The 23,251-nt window shown below is 42.7% G+C and overlaps 1 protein-coding gene across 1 annotated transcript in view; it reads right to left on the bottom strand.

Annotated features, from left to right (window-relative positions):
- Positions 1 to 23,251, bottom strand: part of MYO16 (myosin XVI) — a 467,123-nt gene that overhangs the window by 318,190 nt on the left and 125,682 nt on the right. Inside the window, exon 5 of the mRNA XM_081547232.1 lies at positions 6,371 to 6,479. Coding sequence (XP_081403358.1) covers positions 6,371 to 6,479 — 109 coding nt within the window. The remainder of the gene's footprint in view (positions 1 to 6,370; positions 6,480 to 23,251) is intronic.

The following is a 23,251-nucleotide window of genomic DNA, read 5'->3' as shown; positions in this document are numbered from 1 at the left end:
AGTTGTCATGAGAATGAGTCAAAATACACACAGCATAGAAAACAGTAGCTAGCTTGCAGGAAGCACTCAATGAAAGGGACCCTTCATTTTAGTATCAGTCAGCCTTCTGGTCCAAGGATCACCTGCCACCCATCAGGGATGTGTTCCTTTACAATAAGGAGGCTGGGAGAAATCAAACAAAATGAAGCAAATACAATATATGCAAAGTGTAGCTCATTTCAAACACTCTGTTCATGGTAAACCCGGTTTAGTAGAAACAGGAATGAAACACCACCAGCCATATCTCAGCTTCTTGGTCATCAGAAGTCATCTCAGAAGAGCTAACAGATTTCCCCAATGGGCACATAGGAGGTTTCTTAAGAACCAACTAAAACTGTCACTGTCCTCTTCCTTCAAGGATTATGGAATTTGACATGGGAGTTATATTTGGAAAATACTATTTCTCAGATGTCAGTGTTCAATTTTGGATGTTGAAGTAGCAGGAAAGCCTACCGGTTACAGTACTCTATGGTTATGCTAACTTTTAAATGTTGCATGCTTACTGAAATTGTATGCATCTTCTAGAGAATTATTTAAACATGTAATTAACGCTGAGTGATAAAAAAGAATAGGGCTCAGACAAAAGACACAAATTAAAACAGAAATTAGCTGTCACTCATTTCTGACTTACATTACAACATGTTATGGGAAACAATCTATTTCTGGTTGCTGTTGGAAAGATATGACTGGAGGATATGACATTGTATCCCTTTATTTTAAAACTTGATTTTGAATCAAATATGATACCAAGTAAGACGTAACTTTTAGATTTTTGTAATGTGTTCAGGGAAAAAAGCACAGATGTATTTTTGGTAAAACAATAGAATGGAAATTCCCTCATTTCTTGGTCAAACAAATTTCTTAAGATGCCCCTGGGAAAAAACCAGCCATGATGACTACAGCCCATAAGAAACCTATTATTTTGTGGTGGGTAACTGGCCAATCTGAAGCTGAAGTGCCAATGCTTTGGACACCTGATGCAAAGAAGTGACTCATTGGAAAAGACCCTGATGCTGGGAAAGATTGAAGGCGGGAGGAGAAGGGGATGACAGAGGATGAGATGATTGGATGGCATCACAGACTTGATGGACGTGAGTTTGAGCAAGCTCCAGGAGCTGGTGATGGACAGGGAGGCCTGGTGTGCTAAAGTCCATGGGGTCACAAAGAGTCGGACATGACTGAGTGACTGAACTGAACTGGCCAATCCCCGCTTTTTTATTTTCATACAATTTTTTGAAAAAATTAATACCTGGCCTGCTTAGATTGGCTTCCCAGCTGGCGCTAGTGGTAAAGAATCCACCTGCCAAAGCAGGAGATGCAGATTCAATCCATGGGTCTAGAAGATCCTCTGGCAACTCACTCCAGTATTCTTGCCTGGAAAATCCCATGGACACAAGATTCTGGTGGGCTTTCATTGTGGTTCAGCTGGTAAAGAATCTGCCTGCAATGTGGGAGACATGGGTTCGATCCCTGGGTTGGGAAGATCCTCTGGAGAAGGGAACGGTTACCCACTCCAGTATTCTGGCCTGGAGAATTCCACGGGCTGTATAGTCCATGGGGTCAAAAGAGTCGGACACAACTGAAGTGTATTAATCTAATAATCTGCTTAGATTTATTATTTTGATTGGAGTTTAGTAATTTTTTTGTTTAACTAAGGACATAAGAAACAAATCATTTACCTGAGATGAACAAGTTGTTACATGTGATACAAATTATTACTGCCTGATTACATTTGATTTTATCAATAAATGCTTGTGTGGAACGGAAAAGACATTAACACCTCAGGTTAATCTGAACTTTATCTTAACTTTCCCTCTTAAGGTAATATTCTTTTGCAACAATTCAGCTTTTCCTTTTCTCCATTATCTGTCCTGTATTGGGGATATTCTCTGTTGCTTTGAAAGATAATTTTATCATTAGGCTATGATAGGACCCATCCCATGACTATACAGTGGGAATCCTTAAGCTCTGATAATTGCATCTAATTTCAGCTTTTGTCTTCATGGTAAGCTTTCTAAGAGATCCAAGACTTCAAAGAAAAAGGGTTAAGCAGGCAAATAAAGGAGTTGCAGCAAAGACAAATAAACCAGGGATGCCAGACACGTGTTATAAACATCTACCAAATCCCTTCCTCCAACTCTGACCACAAGCATACTTCAGGATTTTCCTCAGCAAACTGGGATCACTGTCACCCCCAGCATGGGTTATTCTGAAGGGGCTGGTGCAGGAACAGCATTCTGAATGAATTTTGCTAAGTAGGAGGAATATACAAGGTCATCTGTGGACTGACGAATCTGGAAGTCCTGTGAAAAGTGCAGATGGAGGGCTAAGGCTGGAGGCAAGAAGACTAGTGTCTAAGGCTGCTCCAAAATATATAGAAAGACCAGAGTTTTGATCAAGACAGTGATAGCATGGCTGGTGACATACGCGGACACATTAGAAAGATTAGAAAAAGGATCTGTAAGATTTGGTGACAATTCAATGTGAGGGATTTAGGAGAAGAAAAGTGATGTTCAAGTACTCAGATTCCTGGGTGCAAAGGTAAGCAGTCCAGCGGGAGTAGGAAAGGACAACAAGAAGGTCCATATTGGACAGATTATTTCAACTTATCTGACATCCAAGTCAAAGACGCAAGACAGGTAACAAAACTGCACATACAAGGTCTGGAAAGATTTCTAAGCTTCAGGAATGTCCCTGGGGTCAGGAGGGTGCTAGACACTCAAGGAAAGGGGGAGATGAGCCAGAGACCGTGTGGAGTGAAGATGCTCAAAGACGAAGCCTTGGGAACAATCAACGTTTTGGCTTCTGGGTGCACAAGCAGTGCATCCACAGTAAAGTAAGAGGAGGGAGAAAAACGATGGGACATTCGCAGAGGGGAGGCTTCAGAGCAGAGTGTGAGCAAGGTCACTGAATGTCACAGGGAGGGCAGGTAAGGAAATACCAAACAGAAAAGCGACAGCTGGACAGAGAACCGAGGGCAGCGACAATCACTGTAGGGTGTTTCCAGATCAGTAGGGACAGAACCTCAAGGTCAGTGGGCTCAGTGGAGAAGGTAGGGAACTCAGAAGATAAATGTGAGCTGCTTCTTCTAAAAGGATGCACTTGAAAGAAAGGAAAAAGGGCTACAGGTGACGGTATACGTAGAGCAAAGTAAAAAAGTTTTGCTTTATTTTTCAGGGCCCTGAAAAAACATATGTCTATGTTTTCTAGTAGACATGTACAGATGTGAGAGGTGGACCATAAAGAAGGTTGATTGCGGAAGAATTGATGCTTTTGGATTGTGGTGCTGGAGAAGACTCTTGACAGTCCCTTGGACTGGAGAAGATTAAACCAGTCAGTCCTGAAGGAAATCAACCCTGAATACTCACTGGAAGGACTGATGCTGAAGCTGAAACTCCCAATACTTTGGCCACTTGATGTGAAGAGCCGACTCATTTGAAAAGACCCTGATGCTGGGAAAGATTGAAGGCAGGAGGAGAAGGGGACCACAGAGGATGAGATGGTTGCATGGCATCATCAACTCAATGGACATGAATTTGAGCAAACTCTGGGAGACAGTGGAGTACAGGGAAGCCTGGCATGCTTCAGTCCATGGGGTCACAAAGAGTCAGACACGACTTAGCAACTGAACAACAAAAACACTTTGCCCACGGTGAGCATCCTTCCTGGATACCTCGAGCTCTCCCAGCAGCGCTTCCTTCTCTGCCACCTCATTTTATCATCAATTTGCTTTTCTCCTACACCAGCTGCTTTGCCGCACACCAGAGACATCATAGGCATCAGATGCTCGATCAGAACCGCTCGGCCGTCTCGTTTTCCAGCCCAGGAAGCTCAGGCAGTGAGCCGAGGTTAATTGCTGTGCCCGTGTGTACAGCGTATGTCGCTGGTTGACAGTACAATTAGAACTTGTGACCAGCGATTTTCCACGTAATCAACTTGCTCACGACCTGGCCTGCCTCCTGCCACACACATCCTGGTAACAGCACGATAAGCACCCCGATTTGAGACGGGGTGACGCGGAGTGAAAACTCCAGGCACGCCACGGCCGAGTGAGAAGACCGCAGTGTACCAAATGATGGAAATCCCAGCTTCGAATATGAGAGATTTCTAACAGTATCAGCCCATGCTGTCACAACAGATCACTCAGAAAGGGCACCAGCAAGGGAGGGCGCAGGAAATAAATCGAATTAGACAGTATTTACTGGGACCACGGCAGCGGACCTAGATGAGGAGGAGGGATGCGGGCACAAACGGACCTGGATTGTGAACGGGGTGAGGGAGGGGCAGACGACGGCCCGGCAGAGGCCGGGGCAGGGGCGGTGACAGATGGAAACCGGGATTAAAAATGTAAGAGATATTAAATTGAATTTGTTTCGGCAAACATGCATTTCACAAACGGACTGTGACAGCCAGCGTCGTGATGGATTTTCTCCCAGCCAACCAGTCAGTATCGCCCTCATATTTCTTTTTTTCCTTAATCGTTTTTAAAATCAGGACTGCGCTTATTTTTCTTTACATGGGACAGCAATACCGCTCCTGCAAATACTCAGTGTTCTCGTGGAACAAAATCTTCTCGTGGGTTGGGAAAGTGTAGAAGAAAAGCTCATTATTTTACAAATAAAGATACTTAATTTTAGTTTCCAAACAGAAAGAACTACAACTGTAGCTATTAGGAAAACAGAACAATGAGAAGAACAGGAAGCTATGCTACAAAAGTGAAAGTGAAAGTCGCTTAGTCGTGCCCGACCCTTTGTGACCCCACAGACTGTACGGTCCATGGGATTCTCCAGGCCAGAATACTGGAGTGGGTAGCCTTTCCCTTCTCCAGGGGATCTTTGCAACCCAGGTATCAAACCCAGGTCTCCCACGTTGCGGGTGGATTCTTTACCAGCTGAGCCACAGGAGAAGCCCAAGAACACTGGAGTGGGTAGCCTGTCCCTTCTCCAGCAGATCTTCCCGACCCAGGAATCGAACCAGGGTCTCCTGCATTGCAGAAGGATTCTTTACCAACTGAGCTACAGGGGAAGCCCATGCTACAAAAGTGGCCCAGCTAATTAAGACAGCCCCAGACAGCCCCGTTCTTTGCTCAGAGGCACCCCAAGTTTTGCAAAGATCCGAAAAATAAACCCAACAATGGAATGTGCGTAGCTTTCAGCTTGTTCCCTTTGGAAGCCATGGGCTCTGACTCCGACAACTCACAGCTGACAAAATGTGAGAAAGTTGGAGGTCCCTTCTGCAGGAAGGAGAGGGTACCAGGGAGCAACTCCACCGCTCCGCCTGTCACCCCGGGGATGTGACTCGTGACTCGGTGACCTTCAGACCCACAGCTCAGCTCACACCGTCTCCAGTGAAGATAGCATCACTTACCTTGCTTTCAGAATTAATGAGACAATTTTTTTGTTTAAGAACCCATGGCTGCAAAGCACTAATTATTATTATTCTAAGCCATCCTCAGAATAAACCTTTTGAGAGGCGCAATCTGGAGGAGGTGCGGAGCCCAGAGAACAAAGAGGCAGCTGTGCAGGCTTTTCTGGGAGGCGAGAAGCACACAGTCTCAGCACGGTGTGCCCCTTGGACACGCTACACCGTTTCTCTGACAAAAGATCACACTTGAAGGGACTGGAGTGTTATTTATACCTGAACCACGGAAAGAAAAAAAAAAAACTAAAGATGGGGCATACTTCTTCAGTTTAAGACCATATGGAACTCAGGGTTCCGAATGCCTCCCACTTGGCCAAGGCTGGGCTTACTCATGAAATTATACACTGGGGCTGTGCAATTAAACTTTCTCTGTCATGGAATACATCTGGGTCCCCAGCCTCAGCTTTTCAGGATGGCACGGGGACTGACCAAGAGTTGAGCTTCCAAGAGTCCCCAGGAATGGAGGCAGAGATGGTGGGCAGACGGCCCTTGACTTGAGCCCTCGCTCACCTGCATGAGATTCTTAGGAGGCTGGACGTGTTCTCCCAAGAGAAGACACTCCACGCGGCCTCTGGCTCATTAGCCCAAAATTCAGTTGTGCTCGTTCACTTCTCCTCCCCTCCCAGCAGACAAGAGATTATAATTACAAACCCAGTCCCGCTAATTAGGGACTTCGGGGGCCTGTTAAAATGTCCCTTTACGGTTGGTCTCCAGATTTCTGCCAGCTTGCAAAAGTGCACAGAGGAAACGGACTATGAAACACCGCCCAGAACGAGACCTCATTTCACACAATCACGGGGAATGACATCTGTCTGAACTCACGTAAGCACGCCTAAAATATACGCACTGATGATTCTACCATTCCATCTCTTCATCTATTGTTCTATGGTTTTTCGCAGCATCAGCCTACCATTTTCATCCAGGTAGGTCAGCAGGATGGAGCTCGATTCAGTGCCTTCCATGGCATAATCCAGTGGGATGTTTCCATTGACGTCCTGGAGAAGGACATTGGCTCCAGCCTACAAGTGGAAAAGAAAAATTAACATGTACACGGTTAGCATAAGGGCTTCCCAGGTGGCTCAGTGGTAAAGAATCTGCCTGCCAATGCAGGGACGCAGGTTCCATCCCTGAGTTGGGAAGATCCTCTGGAGAAGGAAGTGGCAACCCACCTTAGTGTTCTTGCCAGAGAATCCCATGGACAGAGGACCCTGGCGGGCTACAGTCCATAGGGTAGAAAAGAGTCGGACATGACCGAGCAAATAAACATCAACAACTGTTAACATAGAAAGCAGGTCAAAACTTGCATTTCTACCCTATTTAGGAAACTGACCCAGAAAAGTTTACGTCAGAAACAGCTGGCAGGATCACACAGGAAACTGGAGTTATTTTTTGAAGGCAAATTATATTAGATGTTTTGTGATCAACTCTGATGGACCAAAAAGGTTCAACTGACCCTTGATAGGATCAAGACCCCAGCCCCAAGTACTCATCCCCACCCCTACCCTCCCATGCTGTGACATAGGTCGCTCAGTCGTGTCTGACACTTTGTGACACCATGGGCTGTAGCCCACCAGGCTCCTCTGTCCATAGAATCCTTCCAGGCAAGAAAACTGGAGTGGGTTGCCATTTCCTCCTCCAGGGAATCTTCCCAACCCAGGGATCGAACGTGCTTCTCTTATGTCTCCTGCATTGGCAGGTGGGTTCTTTACCACTAGCACCACCTGGGAAGCCACCCCCAACCCCCCTGAAAAACCCCAGATAACCAAGCCCTGGCTGCTGAGCCAGGCATGCCTCTGTGCCCGCTGCACTAGACCTGCCCGGCTGTCCTAACACAACAGAGCGGCCCGGCCTTCGGAGTCTGAGCTCCCGTGTGAACTCTGAGCTTCCCCAGACCATCCCGCTGAATCCTTATGCTCCTTGCTCTCCGCAGAGACTCACTGGAGAGCGGTCCTCCTGCCACAGCTGCTTTAATGAAGCCTGACCCCAGGGACTGCGGCCCGCCAGCCTCCTCTGTCCGTGGGATTCTCCAGCCAAGAATACTGGAGTGGGTGGCCATGCCCTTCTCCAGGGGATCTTCCCACCCAGGGTTCCAACCCGAGTCTCCTACATTGCAGGCAGATTCCTTACCATCTAAGCCACCAGAGTAGTCCAATACAGTCACCCAACAGTCCCTTTTAATAAAGCCTGAGCTCATGGTTTCTGGCTGGTTTTTATCTTTCCAGAAATTGCTTTCTGACAAAAAAGCATCATCCAGAGACATTAATGGATGAAGCACATCATATACGACTATCAGACATCTTTCAGCTTCACAGGCTCTCTCCCTCAGGCACCTCTGAGCCCACCTGCTCGACACTCCCCCTCCCCCAGAACAAACATAATGACAGAGGCACTTTCATCCTTATTAATAAAAACATAGTCACAGCAGTTGTTACCCTGTCTCTACCTTCTTTAATGAGCTCCGTAAAATTTACCAGGCAAAATTTCCCATACATCTCCTCTGAAAAACCTGTCACTAAACTGAGGCCAAAAAAGTGAACATTTCACCCTATTCTTCCTGAATACAAGTCTGTATGGCAATGTGAATATAGTTAATATGGTTCATATAATATTCAAATCCATGGCTTTACATAAAAAGGAATAGCTTTTTATATTAAATAGTTTGTATATTTATATTTATATTAAGGGGCTTCCCAGGTGGCACAGTGGTAAAGAATCTGCCTGCCAATGCAGGAGACCTAAGAGCTGTCGGTTCAATCCCTGGGTTGGGAAGATGCCTGGAGGAGCAAATGGCAATCCACTCTAGTGTTCTTGCCTAGAACACTATGGGGAATCCCATGGACAGAGGAGCCTGGCGGGCTACAGTCTATGGGATGGCAAAGAGTCAGACACGACCAAGTGACTGAGCACACACACATTTACACGTTAAATAGCTATGTATTAATTGGTTTCCCAGGTGGCGCTGGTGGAAAAGAACCCGCCTGCCAATGCAGGAGACCTAAGAGATGCAGGTTCAATCCCTGGGTCAGGAAGATCCCCTGGAGGAGGGCATGGCAACTCACTCCAGTATTCTGAGATCTTACCTTGTTTGAATGTGTGTGTAGCTACATACTGCTTTCGTATGCCTTAGCGAGTCTGCACAGGTTTTCGAAAAGACTGCTCTAATCATAGTAAAAAGTAGGTCAAAGTGGTAGAACATTCCGAATCTTCATGTTTTCCCTCCACGTGAGCTGTGCTGCTCCCCTGACCGTCCAGCGTGAACCACATTATATTTCTATAACCGTATAAAGAGACTCCCTTATTTGAACAGAACACGTTAGATCCTTCCGGTTTTCCCTTACCTAAGGAAAGCTTCATTTTAAGGTTCTAAAGACTTCAAATTATCTTCCTAGTGTGTTTCACTTTGTTTCACATTCAGAGTGTGAAAGGAAGTTACTTGAGGCAGTAGTCTGAAGTAGATTTGCTAATGATTTTTTTTTCTCTTAGTCTCCAACCAGGCGAATAAGGTTTTGCATCTTTATCCTAGCTTCACTGGTTAAAGAATCAATTAAGACACAGAACTACAGGGCGCTCTTACTTAATTCAATTCCAACAGGTAGGAGGTAATCAAGTTATTTTTTCCCCAATGCATAAATGTTTCAGGTAGAATCTTATCCATGTCAGACATCTGGGTGGCAGATGACAGTGAATATAATTAAGAGTCATATATTATCAATAACAGCAAAAATAAATAGTACAGCATCGAGGTACCCATGAAGGTAGGGCACTGGAGGAGAATGGTGTCTTTCCTTTAAGGACTAATGAGGCATTTTCAAAGAAAGTCTGGAACTGAGAGGTGGTGCTGAATATTTTATTTGGGTTCATTCACTGAAATTTCAACCCATTAATCACGCACTGGTCTGTGCTGCTGAAAAACCAGGTGGGGGTTGGCAACTTCCGTAATCACAGATAAAGTCTAAGTCCTCTTTATGTTCCCGACAGTGCCTGGCACATATTAGATTCTAAAAGCTATTTACTGACAAAAAAAAAAGGAAAATAAGCAACCAAACCCTGAACTTAGTTACTACAAATTGAGGCAAAGGATTATGATTTCAGGGATAGTTACTTTTAGCTAAATTTTCTGAAATGCATTTTTAAGAGCCGATACATACAATTACAAAATCACTCTATGCATACTTAAGTTTCCTGCCTTCAGTGTTTCTAGATGGGTGACAACTGCAGGAGACTCTTTCATCCGTCCCTCCCCCCATCTGCCCCCCCAGCTTTATTTCCCTCCCTTCCTCTGTCTGTCTGTCCCTCCTTCTCTCCCTCCCTTCCTTCCTTTGTCACTGGACACGGGTGAGGCATCCCACCAGCGGTGGCTCTGTCCCCACCGCTCCACGGTCTGGTCTTAGTCAAGGTCCCTGGAAAACCTGATCACGTGCCATAAAACATGCAGCCAAGGGATGCCCTGAAAGGCGGTATTTCTCGACTTAGAATTCTGAAATTGTGCGCATGTATATAAAAACCCCACTGGCAAGATTCCTGGCTGATTGTTATTCTTTAGTCTGAGAACTCAGAGTTAATGCGCACTGATGGCTCCTAAGGGGTCCCCCTGGGACGGGGAAAGGGGGTGCTGATGACTTGCAGAGCAGAACTCTGAGGCAAGTCCTTCCGTTGGGCTTCGAGAAAATCAATCACATCGTGATTGGTTTCATCAGGGAAATGAATGCTGTATTATGCAAAAGCAAAGTACTCAAATGTTTTTGCCATTGAGCTCTGGATAGTTCCTACTGGGAGTCCTGAATACATCTCTCTCGTAATTCAAACTGGAAGCCCCACTTTGTCCTAAACTCTGCTCCGGGAGTATTGAAATAGAATCCAAATCTCCCATTCTCCTCAAACAGGAATCTTATTTGCTGCATGTCAGATAACACACGAACTAATAAAGGCACATTTCTGTAAATAAATGTCTTATTACTTTATGTAACAATTTAATGTCAGTGAATAGAAGCTTGCCCATGTTTCATTTAATAATAACTCTCAAGCATATTAATATTGAAACTTGAAAGACAGGTACCTGATGGACTTTCAGTAAACAAATACCACTTTTTATATGAAAATACTTCAGTAACTTTTAGTTTTCATATAACCACAAGTTAGCTCCAAGTTGCCAGCACAGTACCAGGAACTGTGGTGTATCTGTTATGGGCTGAATTGCACGCCCCTAAAGAAATGCTGACGCCCGAACCTCTGGTACCAGTGAATGGGACCGTATGTGGAAACAGGACCGCTGCTGATGAGAATCACTAAGATGCCACAAAGATTCTGGGGTAGAGTCAGTGACAGGCACCCTAACAGGAAGGGCGGCGCCGGGAACAAAGATGCAGAGGGAGACGGCCAGGAGGGGAAGGAGGCAGAGACCACAGCAATGGCGGCCACAAGCCGGCAGGCACCTGGGACCACCAGGAGCGGAAAGAGACCCAGAAGGACGCCCTCCAAGAGGCGACAGAAGGAGCACAGCGCCACCAACACCTTGAGGTCTGACTTCCAGCCTCCAGAACTGTGAGAAGCTAGTTGCTTCAGGCCACCCTGCTTGCTGAACTTTATTATGGCAACCCCAGAAAAGCACTACTGTACCCTTTACTCAAATTCACCAGTTAAGTTTACTTTCGCCTATTTTTGCTTTCTCTTTGTCTCTTTTGTTTTTCCTGAATCTCTTCTAAGTGAGTATAGGCATCATGTCGCTTTACTCCTAGATATTTATGTGGTTAGTGTTCAGTTGTAAGTCATGTCCAACTCTTTGCGACCCCATGGACTGCAGCATGTCAGGCTTCCCTGTCCTTCACTATCTCTGGGAGTTTGCTCAAATTCATGTCCACTGAGTCAGTAATGCCATCCAAACATCTCATCCTCTGTCACCCCCTTCTCCTCCTGCCTTCAATCTTTCCCAGCATCAGGGTCTTTTCCAATGACTTGGCTCTTCACATCAGGTGGTCAAAGTATTGGAGCTTCAGCTTTAGCATCAGTCCTTCCAATGAATATTCAGGACTGATTTCCTTTAGGATGGACTGGTTGGATCTCCTTGCTGTCCAAGGGACTCTCAAGAGTCTTCTCCAACACCACAGCTCAAAAGCATCAGTTCTGTGGCACTCAGTCTTTTTCTTATGATCCAACTCTCACATTCATACATGACTATTGGAAAAAAACATAGCTTTGACTATTCAGACCTTTGTCAGCAAAGTAACGTCTCTGCTTTTTAATATGCTGTCTATGTTTCTCATAGCTGTATATTTTGGTATATACTTCAAAAAATAAGGGCATTATTTTGCATGTGTTATCAAAATCAGAAAATCTGACATCACTAAATTCTATTCTATACAGCACAGTCCATATCCTAGCTTCATTAATTTCTCTGATGACATCCTTGATCACTATCATCCTCTGACTCAGAATGGAATATGGAGTCTCCCAGTTTATTGTATTTCCCTTTCTCTTTAGCATCCTTCCATCTGAAACAGTTCATCTGTATTTTTCCTTAAGACATTCTCTCATTAGGTTCTTCCAATGAAATTTTTGGCAGGCAAAGCACACAGGAAATCACATTAGGTATGATACCTGGGTCCTGGTGGTGAGGCAGGTAATTGGACTACCTGGTCGAGTGATGTTTTTACGCTGTGAAGTTGCAGCTAGGAACCCATGACTTCATACTGATATCAATAAACAAGTGAATCTCTGATACATGGGAGAAGAAAGCTTTTCCATATAGTAGAATACCAGCTAATACATGTAGCAGGAATGGTAAGGTTAGAATCTAACATTCATTATGGTAATAATTCAGAGATTTCCCTGGTGGCTCAGTGGTAAAGAATCCACCTGAAATGCAGGAGACACGGGTTTGATCCCTGGGTTAGGAATACACCCTGGAGAAGGGAATGGCAACCCAATCCAGTATTCATGCCTGGGATATCCCACTGACAGAGGAGCCCAGCGGGCTACAGTCCATGGTGTCGCCAAGAGGTGGATATGCCTGAGCAGCTGAGCACACAGATAATTTTGCTCAGATGCAGACGGAAATGACGATGCACCCGTTTTTGTGCAGTCCCTGCCCTCTCCCTCGGCACCACTGTGTACTCTTACTGTTGAAACAGATGATTGGCAAGGATTCTATTTTATTCTGCATTATTCAAACCACCAAAAGGAACTGGTGGAGAAACACTTTAACCTGGCTACCTCAAACGATTGAATCGCAGTCTCTTTCCCCAAATCTGAGCTGATACAGAGTTGAAAGTCTTGAGGAAGTCAGAGAGGAGCTTCAGGAAGGGTGTGCACCTGTAACAGAGTGACTTAACCCCGATGACCACCAGTGAACAGGGTTGAGAAGGAAGGATTCAGCGTCTTGCCATGGGCCATTCCATCCCTCCTGTTACCTGAGTTGGACCACCCAGAGGACTTCAGAGCTGCCACCTGCCTGAGAGGGCAGGGAACAGAGGGAACTGAAGCCAAATGTCCATGCATCCCTGTTGCCAAGCAGGGACTTTTCCACCGATCCCCGTTGGAACGAGAAAACTAGAAGCACATAATTTTCCTTTGGATCCTAGATTTTTTGGCAGGTAACATAGGAGGCAATACAGCTGAGGAATCCATTTATTCATCAAGGAACTACATATTAAGTGCTTATTATGATGAAAGTGTACTTTGAGATTTTAATGACAGTGAATTTCTATGGTAATAAAAAATTAAAAACCTGTATGACAAGCATTTAAAATTTTATAACAGTTGAAATTACATTGGAACCCATTTTTACAGCTCCCTCTGTAAACATTCTGAGGTCAGAAATTATTACTTTGGGAGCATGTAAATATTTATGTGTAGTGTGGTTGCCATGCTAAGCAATAAACCATACCAAGAAAAGAAACCCTGCAACAAAGGAAAGGTAATTGTAGAATTCCAAGGGACTGGGGTGTGAATGGCATTTACAGTCCTAACTAAAGAAATCTTGAACAGTGATCGGACGGAAGTTTAAGGTGACCACAAGCGGAAGACGAGCACGTGGACAGAATGGAGTATCCAGCGGGTGTTAAATCTGGCTGAAGCCCTGTCTTCCAAACTGAAGATCAAAAATCAAGGTGTAGCAATCTAAACAGCTGTTTAACTCAAAATACATATAAAAGTCGGAGGAACCGTCTGAAAGAGTGGAAAGTGGCTGTAACGGGGAAGCAAAATTTGAAGGGTAGAGTTAAAGAGAAGGGAGAAGGCCTGAGCTTTGCAGGGCTTCCAATAAGCCTTGGGAAACTGTCTGGCTTTTGAAAATATGGGTATGCACGACAGTTAAAAATTAAAATAAAAAAGAATGCATGCTAAGTCACTTTGGTCGTGTCCGACTCTTTGCGACCGCATGGACTGTAGCCCGCCAGGCTCCTCTGTCCATGGGATTCTCCAGGCAAGAATGATGGAGTGGGTTTTCATGCCCTCCAGGGGAGCTTCCCGATCCAGGGACCAAAGCTGTGTCTTCTACACCTCCTGCATTGCAGGCGGATTCTTTACCACTGAGCTGTGGGGGAAGTACACACAAAAAAGAACGGTATGCATAAAAATATGGCATGAGACATGTACTGCCCTGATCATAAAATGACGTAATAACAGTATTGTAAAAATAGAAAATAGTGAAAAAAACGTCAAAAAGAGGAAAATACTTAGTTAAGGACATGTTATGATGTCACTGCATATCACTGAAAACCATGATGCAGAACAAAATTTTAAGGCCTGGAGAAATACAGAAAAAGTGTATAAAAAATAGGCTGCCAAGATGTATATATGATATCAGATAAATTCTGTGTGAATTTTACATGTGTAAGGAAGAGAGAGAGGAGAATGAGACTGATTTAAAAACACATCAAAATATATTCAGTGGGGACGTCCCTAGTGGTCCAATAGCTAAGACCCCCTGCTTCTGCTGCAGGGGACATGGGTTCAATCCCTGGTTGGGGAACTTAGCTTACGCATGAGGCACAGCGCAGCCAAAAAATAGAAAAAGAAAGTTAAATAAGTTAGTGTTAAAGTAAAAGAACAAAACAAAAGCAAGAAGTTAAATATATATATATATATATATATATATTCAATGACTGTGTAAAGGAATTATGAATGATATTAATTTTCTATACATTTGTGGGTGTCTTTCCATTTTCTACAATAAACACGTGTGATCTTTACATTGAGAAAACTATCTTTGAAACTGAACAATGAACGAAACTATGAGATGAGATGAAAACACACGACCATTCTCTTGGGTCCCTGGCAAGTTTTAAATCTACTAAATTCAAAGGTGAGGAGTAAAACTGGAGACAAGTCAACGATGATCTGGTGAGCTGGCTCCAGTAACATTTGAATTAGTTAATGGCCAGAGTACAGTTAAAGGTCAGCCATCCAATTAAAAGGTACAGTTCCGTAAGCAAGCCTACTGAATGTGAATTTCTGAGAAAAAGAGGTAAGAAGGGAAATCACCAGTTCGAGGGTTCATAAAGATCCCCTACATGGCTACAGTCAAGTTCAGCATCGTTTCAAGCGCTGCGCACGTGTTACGTTTTCTACAGACTAACTTACTTCTTCCCATAGGGTGCTTTGCTGGAAGCACACAAATTTCAGTAGATATTTATTGACTAAGACCTTACATGAAAGAGCCAGGACCTTCCCAGTTCATTCATCATTCATTCATACTATTATTCTCCAGTACCAATCTGATGTTTATTCTGCTTTAAAAAAAAAAAGCCTATTTGACTAATCGGAACATGTCTTATCTGTTCTAAGAAAATACAGCCTTTTCTGGGTCTATTTACCAATAAGCTGAATATACAGGCTGTGAATATTCTCTGTCCCTTTAATATGTTGTGTTGTTGGTCTTCATGAGGGTTTATCTCCAGTGCCTTATGATGTCAGCACCTCTATCTGCTTTTCCTTCTGTAGTGCAGAAAATTCTATTACAGTTTTCATGTTCCATGTTGTAATACTTAGGTATATACACAAGGGAAACCACGTGAAGTTTAACATGTTTTTACATTTGATGTAGGGATTCAGGCTGCAATTTTCTTAGAGGTTTGCTTTTTTCGTGTTTCAATGACTAGCTTTTCCTGTACAGTAAGTCTGCCAGATACAAACGAGTTTCATTCTGAGAGCGTGTCTCTAAGTCCAATTTGTTCCTAAGTCCAACAAAGTTAGCCAAGGCACTAACACAATTAATTGGCTGTGAATACTGTATGCTAATAGGTTTATAATTCTTTTCACACAAATAATACATAAAAAACAAACACACAAAAATAAAGAAAACATTTAAAATCTTCCAGCACAGTAGAGTAAGCCAGTGCAGCAGCTGGCATCCAGGGGCTGGCATCAAGCGAGCAGGAAAGAAGAGTTACAGACTGGAGGAGGGAGAGGAGGTAGGAGATGGTAGAGCTGAACCACCAGCAGGGATAGGAGACGCAGGGCGAGCTGCAGCTCCACTCACGTCTGACTTTGACGGAATGCATGTTCGCATCTTTGAAAGCTCACAACTTGAAGGTTCTTATGTAGCAGATGTATTGCAATTAGTATAGTCCTCCCGTCACACAAGGAAACTCTCAAGGCATTGTTCCCCTTGACTTTCATGACAATACAAGCTTCTGATTCTCCTTCTAAATCTGGCTCACCTTTCTCAGTCTTCTCTGTAGTGTCCTGTTTCTCTCAGAATCTTTTAATTAGTTTACTTTGGCCCCCTTTCCCATGTCCTTTCTCGGACTTCACATTTTCATGGGTTGATCTGATTTACTCGAGGGTTTCTGTTACCCTGTGTATGCAAATTAGACTCTTCTCTTTCTGCTGAGTTCCAGAACTAACTGCATTCTAGACTTCCCCAGCTGAATGTCTTCCTGTCTTCTATTGATCCTGACCTTCAAATATTAAAAAAAGCTCACAGTCCTTCTCATGGAAAAAGATGTCTTGGCTGGTGTTTGCTTTCTTTGTTTTTTTTTTTTTTTTTTTTTTATAAATTTATTTATTTTAGTTGGGGGCTAATTACTTTACAATATTGTAATAGTTTTTGCCATACATTGACAAGAATCAGCCATGGGTTTACATGTTTGCTTTCTTTGTACATTGCAACCTCTCTCCCAATTTTCAGAATCGGAAAGCTTCAGTTCATTCTAAAATCCCCTCCCCTTCTTTATTGCCTACATTTCAAAGGTCAATATTACTATTGACTTCAATGCAAAATCTATCACCAGTATTTCCTTCATTCCCATGGTTACCACTCTCAACTCACAATCACTGGGTTTTATGAAACGTTCTCCCAAAGGCAGGATCTCCAGTGAGATGTCCCTTGGATTTTACTCCACAGCTTCCCAGGCCTCTTAGACCAAGTCAGACTCTCTCCTCTCGAGCTTGTAGAGAAACATTTACTAGCTCCTCACAGGCCTCACTGAAAGCTAAGGTTGGATGCATGATATGCATAAAAATATAAATTTAAAAATGCATTAAAAAAACAGGACTTCCCAGGTGGTGCAGTGGTAAAGAATCTGCCTGCCAAGCAGGAGACACAGGTTCTATCCCCGGGTCGGGAAGGTCCCCTGGAGAAGGAAATGGCAACCCAGTTCAGGATTCTTGCCTGGAAAATCCCATGGACAGAGGAGCCTGGTGGGCTACAGTCCACAGAGTCACAAAGAGTCAGACATGACTGATTGACTTGACTTATAATCTTTGAAGTCTTAACCCAGTGTTTTTAATAATATTTTTCAAGCATTATAGAAAGGGGCACTAGCACTTGTGTCTAAAAAATTGTCCCCAAACTAAATTTTCTTTTGCATTTTAATGCCTAGGAAGTCAAATTGGATTGGATTGAAATATATTTCATAGTCTTATCACACTTTTCCACATCATTTCTTTCTATGACATTCCTTCATTTTCCCAGTTTCTTGGGCATATAGTTTGCTCCATATTCTTCCTGAGTCATCACTTACCAATGATCTAACAAACAGTATACAGCAACATGCCTACCAAGCAAGGATCAAAAATACAGGATAGCAATAAAAGCAAGGGTATAATGTGTGCATTTTATGAAACAGCAATCCCCACCTCATCTACATTCACATTTTAACATAGAATTCTGAAAGTCTGTTAAGATGTGTGCAAATTACACAGTTCTCAAAGTAAAAGTCTTTGGAGGGCTTAAATATTACTTTTTTTAATAGACTACAATCATTAAGAGAGAATTTGTCAAAGAGTGATTTTCATTTGGCAAGTTCTGGCTGGAGATTTCTAAATTAAATTATTTTAAAAAACATGGATCTCATAATATCTTCATTGAAAGTGATAAAGTATCTAAAGTGTAAATGACCTAACATCATATTTCTATTAATATTAAAATACTCAAATCTTACTACAGTAATTGATAAAATATTGAAAAAGAAATAAGGGTGTCAAGAAAATGAATGGAGACAGAGATGTTACATTAAAGCATTGATTGGGAATATGTACTGTTCTGGGTCTGGTATTTATGTGTTTCCCCAAAATAAGTGAGCAGTTTACACTACAATGGTATAATAAAGTACTTTTCAAATGTGGTTTAAATATTCAATGTTTCTTTAAATTTGAAGGTGAAGAAACTTCTGATTTTGTGCAGCTTGATTTATTAGCAAACACTACAGACTCAGCTCCCTGGGATGAGTTCTGAACCAAATAAAAATTACTGATAACTGTTACCCACACCTGACGGCAAGTGAGCCAGCCGGTCAGCTCTCCTACTGGAGTCAGAGGCTGACACAGTGAGCTCTGATGACCAAAGTCCAAAGACCAGCATTCCTGCCCTTGCTCAGGCACAGGGATGTGAATTCACCTCTTCTCAGATGAACGGATTGGATGGAAATCAGCCTCAAAACTGAGCAGTCCTGAACAACACACGGAAGTGTGTTATATACAAGCCATTGGTACTGAACCAAAATACACACTCACAAACCAGGTCTAGCCAGAGGACACAGGGTTAGACAAATGTGCAGGGGACACTGGTCAGCAGCTTCCCAGGTATGAAACTGAGAAAAACGTACAAGGTGGATAGAAAGGCAAGGCGCCAGATTACAGGATTCAGGGTGTGGCATTTCCCTTCTGTTAAATACCTGGATGTGATCTGAGGGTTCAGTACATGTGTAATTAGCACTAAGTTAAATACTGAAATAACCATCCTTCCCTAGAAAGTTCTTAAGATGTTCTCTTTACCTTTTTCTTTATGCTACACCATGGAGTCAAGACAGCACAACTCTTCCAGGACACACTGACTTCTATAAAAAATCCTTGCTGATGCTCCCATTGCTGAAAATTTACAACATAAATGCAACGACGATCCAAGAAGCTGATGTGATGCCTGTGATGTCTGTAACACGAGCACACAGATAGCATCAGCTGTGTAAGATCTGACAGCTCTCAACATACAGCGCCGGTTTTTTGAATATATTCTGTAGGAACCATTCAGGTCATCAGATGTGAGAGGAGGTGAGTCTTATTACGCTTGTGCAAGTGGATGGAGACCCTGATTCTTTTCCAGCTAATTATCATTTTATAGGTTCATTCTGATGGCCCAAAGGGGACTTATTTTCAGAAACGTAATTTAAGAGTATAGGCAGGCTACAGTAGCAGACTTAGGCATTCCAATAGGTTCTATATTATCTTAGATTTTAAAAAGCTAACGAATTTCCAGGACCCTGCTTTTACTTAACACCTATTTCAAAATCCATTTCATTTCTTTAACTATAAGTGAGTTAAGGCTATTACAAAGCGTAGATTCCTTGTAGAAGCCTAGTAATATTTTTGGATAACGGGTAACTCAATAAAGTCATTCCTGAAAAGAAGTAACTCCGAAGAGAAAAACTACATTTAACTAATGCAAAAACATATAATATTCCAAAACAGCAGGGTAGACAGACCTTTGCTGGTAAAGTAATGTCTCTGCTTTTTAATATGCTGTCTAAGTTGGTCATAGCTTTTCTTTTCTTTTCTGATTTTTTTTTAACTGATGGAAAGTACTGGAACATCAGTCAGTCAGTTCAGTGGCTCAGTCATGTCTGACTCTTTGGGACCCCATGGACTGCAGAACACCAGGCTTCCCTGTCCATCACCAATTCCCAGAGTTTACTCAAACCCATGTCCATCGAGTCGGTGATGCCATCCAACCGTCTCATCCTCTGTTGTCCCCTTCTTCTCCCACCTTCAATCTTCCCCAGCATCAGGGTCTTTTCCAGTGAGTCAATTCTTCACATCAGGTGGCCAAAGTATTGGAGTTTCAGCTTCAGCATCAGTCCTTCCAATGAATATTCCAGACTGATTTCCTTTAGGATGGACTGGTTGGATCTCCTTGCAGTCCATGGGACTCTCAAGAGTCTTCTCTAACACCACAGTTCAAAAGCATCAATTTTTCAGCACTCAGCTTTCTTTATAGTCAAAACTCTCACATCCATACATGACTACTGGAAAAACCATAGCCTTTAAAGAAAAAGGATACAAGAATGACTACGGAAATGAAAGCTCCATAAGTGACGATGCAGAAATCTTTGGAGAAGGAGCAACTCATAGACTCTAAAGAGGCTATGGAAGGAGTTAGCTTATAAAAGAGAACAAACACCTCTCTAAGGGTGGAAGAAAGCCAGAGAATATTTAGGAAAAAATCAATACAGTTTTAGGTATTGAAGCCTGAAAACTTCAACTTTCTCAGGAAAGCTGAAGGCAAGATCAACCTCTGAAAAAAATATTAACTCTGGCGTGTGTGTCGTTATTTACATCAAGAGTTGAGTGATGTATGCTCTGCCCAGTTCCTACCGGACACCAAGGCGTATCTTGAACTGTTGGGCTTTAGCTCATTTTCTAGGGACAAATAAAATGTCATGAAATGGCAGGGTACCCTGTCTTCTAATATTTAACGGATCAAAGTGATGGAAAGGGTAATTTATAATTAAACAAATATGGAAAACTGTGTACTAGGATTTAACCTGGAAATAGTCTAAGTAGTGAATGAGTGAAGTCTTGGAATGATTGAATTTTGATCTATCAATGGCCAGGCTCCCCAGGCGGAGCAGTGGTGAAGAATCCTCCTACCAGTGCAGGAGACGCAAGGGACAGAGGTTTAATCCCCGGGTCAGGAAGATCTCTGGAGGAGAAAAAGGCAATCCACTCTAGTATTCTGGCCTGGAGAATCCCATGAGCAGAGGAGCCTGGCGGGCTCCAGTCCATCGGGCCGCAGAGAGCTGGCCATGACTGAGCACAGGAGCACAGCGGCTTTGGCACCTGACACGGAGCAAGCGTGCTGTTTGAGACATCATTTGCTATTTCAGCGACAGCAGAACCGCGAGGCCCCAGCAGTCGCCTGCAGCACCCATTAAAATGATCTAGTCCCGCTTTGCCCATTAAACACGGCGTGTGACAGACTACATCGAACAGGCAGACATTACTCACATGAGATAGTCCAACACCAAAGGCCAAGGATGGAGCAAACATACAGGGCAACTTCAGGGAATCACTCCTCTGTTACTGGAGTGACACAGTGATAGTACACCCGGACTGAAACGCTACTGTCCCATTATTACTGAGACAAGCGCAGTATTAGTCTCACTCACTAAATGACTGTCCATGTGCCAGTATCTCCTCCTACACTTCAGGATTTCAGGGAGTGAAAATATCTTGAAAGATATCCTGGGAAAATGTAACAGTAAGGATTCAGCAATTCACCATTCCCTGTCATCCCTTAAAAAATAAAACTATTAAATAATATTTTATCCTTCAGTTATCTATTAGTCATTTCTTGACATTATGTATAATAGACACTCTTTACAGTAAGGTTTATTAAACAGTTTCAAGACAAGTGAAGAATCAAAGCTTTTTCTCCCCAAGATAAAATTGTGAGATGATTATTCAGGAGCATAGGTAATCATTTTCCCCCAGTAGAAGCATCTTATACAGTGCTTAACTCATATTATTTTCCATTTAAAATGATTAACACTGCTATAAAAAATAATTTGTTTCTTATGGTTCAAAATGCAATGGGCTGCTAAAATATGCAAACTGGTCACAGTTTTCGGATTGCTAATAGGACAGAGCAGCTTAGCAACTGTGGCCACAACAAAAAATTAAACGTGAAAATTCAGATCTAGCATGCCTCAGATAAAGGCAACCCTGTAATCCAAAGTCACATCAGCAAAGAAGTGAACACAGAGCAATGCTAATTAAGACACCATGGTAGAAAACAGCACAGAAAAGTCTATTGTTCCTCTCCACAGGCAAGAGATAGAGCAGATTCTGATGCTTACAAGTATACATTCAAGGCATAGATGCACTAATAAAACTTGCCATAAATCAGATATGAATGAAATATAATTATATATATATATATGATCAGGTTGAAATAAATATGAAGTCAAGATTTTCAAGAGATGGTTTGAGTTAACCACTTTTCAGCCTTTGCAATTTACTCTTGACTAACAGAAGTTTCTTAAAGCCTGGGAAACAGCAAATCACTATGGAATTATTTTAAAAGAAGTCATTTAATGTGCTGATGATTCTAGCAGCAAGTGGGAGAAAACACCAAAGAATAGGGGAATACAATCAAAGTGCCCCAAAAGGAGTGTCGAGAAATCCTTCTCACCAAAATGGAGCTGTCACTGAGCCTGACAGTGACGTGAAGGGGGTGTCCCCAGTCAAGACAACAATTTAGTGCTTCTTCAGATTGCCATTCTTTTTTCTGAGCAAGAATTTGGGAAATGGCATTGGTGCCAGAGCTCATAGATTTTCCTTGAGGATAGTGTTCAACCTCAACAGGAACAAGGCTCACGTATACTTCCTCAGATACGCAAAAAGTCACAGGGAAGACCTAACTGATTTGCCACTACATGTCTAACTTGTTTCTATAATTATTGTGTACCTTGTATATTGACACCAAAGGTACCAGGTTCTTGCTCTGGTTATCATCATGCCTCATTCCTGCCCTCAGGGTGGTCGGGGTGATTTTCTACTTCCGGTCCATCAGTGATATATATTTCTGACAGCCATGCTGCCCGAGACCAGTCTCCACATGCTGAAGGGGAGTCTTCTGCATGTGGTTACAGTTGATGCACCGTCAAATCACAACACTGCGACCACTGAGCCCTTCTCCTGGCTGTCCCTAAAAGTTTAAACTGTAAGCATCGTATGAGATGCCTAGGTCAGGACTAGGTGCAGACTCTATAAAGCAGTCAGACCCTCTTACCCTGTTCCATCGGAAGTAAGAAATAGATATTCCAGAATGAAGGCGGGAGGGAAATCCTGGCAGGCGGTGAAATAAGGGCTGACAAGCTCTCTGAACTTAAGAAAGTCTTCATCCAGCAGTATACATTGAGGAAATGAGAGAAGGGTTTTAAGAATTCAAGCGCAGTCACATGAATATTGGTTTCTCAGAATAACCATAGGCATTTTGCATGAATGAAACAGAAATAGAAAGCCTATTTTGGCAAAGGTTTGGCATAACTAATCACAATCAGAGAAAATAAATGGAGACAGGGCTTGAAAAAGTGACTGAATTTCTCAACTAATATTCAGAAAAAAAATAAATTGAAACATAGGAAAACTGCAAAATCTATAAATATAACTTTCTATCTTATTCTTATAAAATTAAAGTTCAGCGTCACCCAAGTCATCCAGTGGTTGAACTTTCAAAAAAAAAAAAATACATATATATATATATATATATATATATATATATATATATATATATATATATTAGAATGTCCCTGGCAGTCTAGTGTTTGGGACTCCATGCTCCCAGTGCAGAGAG

Source organism: Giraffa tippelskirchi, chromosome 12, assembly GCF_054371585.1.
Source record: "Giraffa tippelskirchi isolate mGirTip1 chromosome 12, T2T-mGirTip1v1.2.pri, whole genome shotgun sequence".
NCBI lineage: Eukaryota > Metazoa > Chordata > Mammalia > Artiodactyla > Giraffidae > Giraffa > Giraffa tippelskirchi.
Note: the sequence above shows the minus strand (reverse complement) of the source record. Positions and strands in the feature narration are given on the sequence as shown.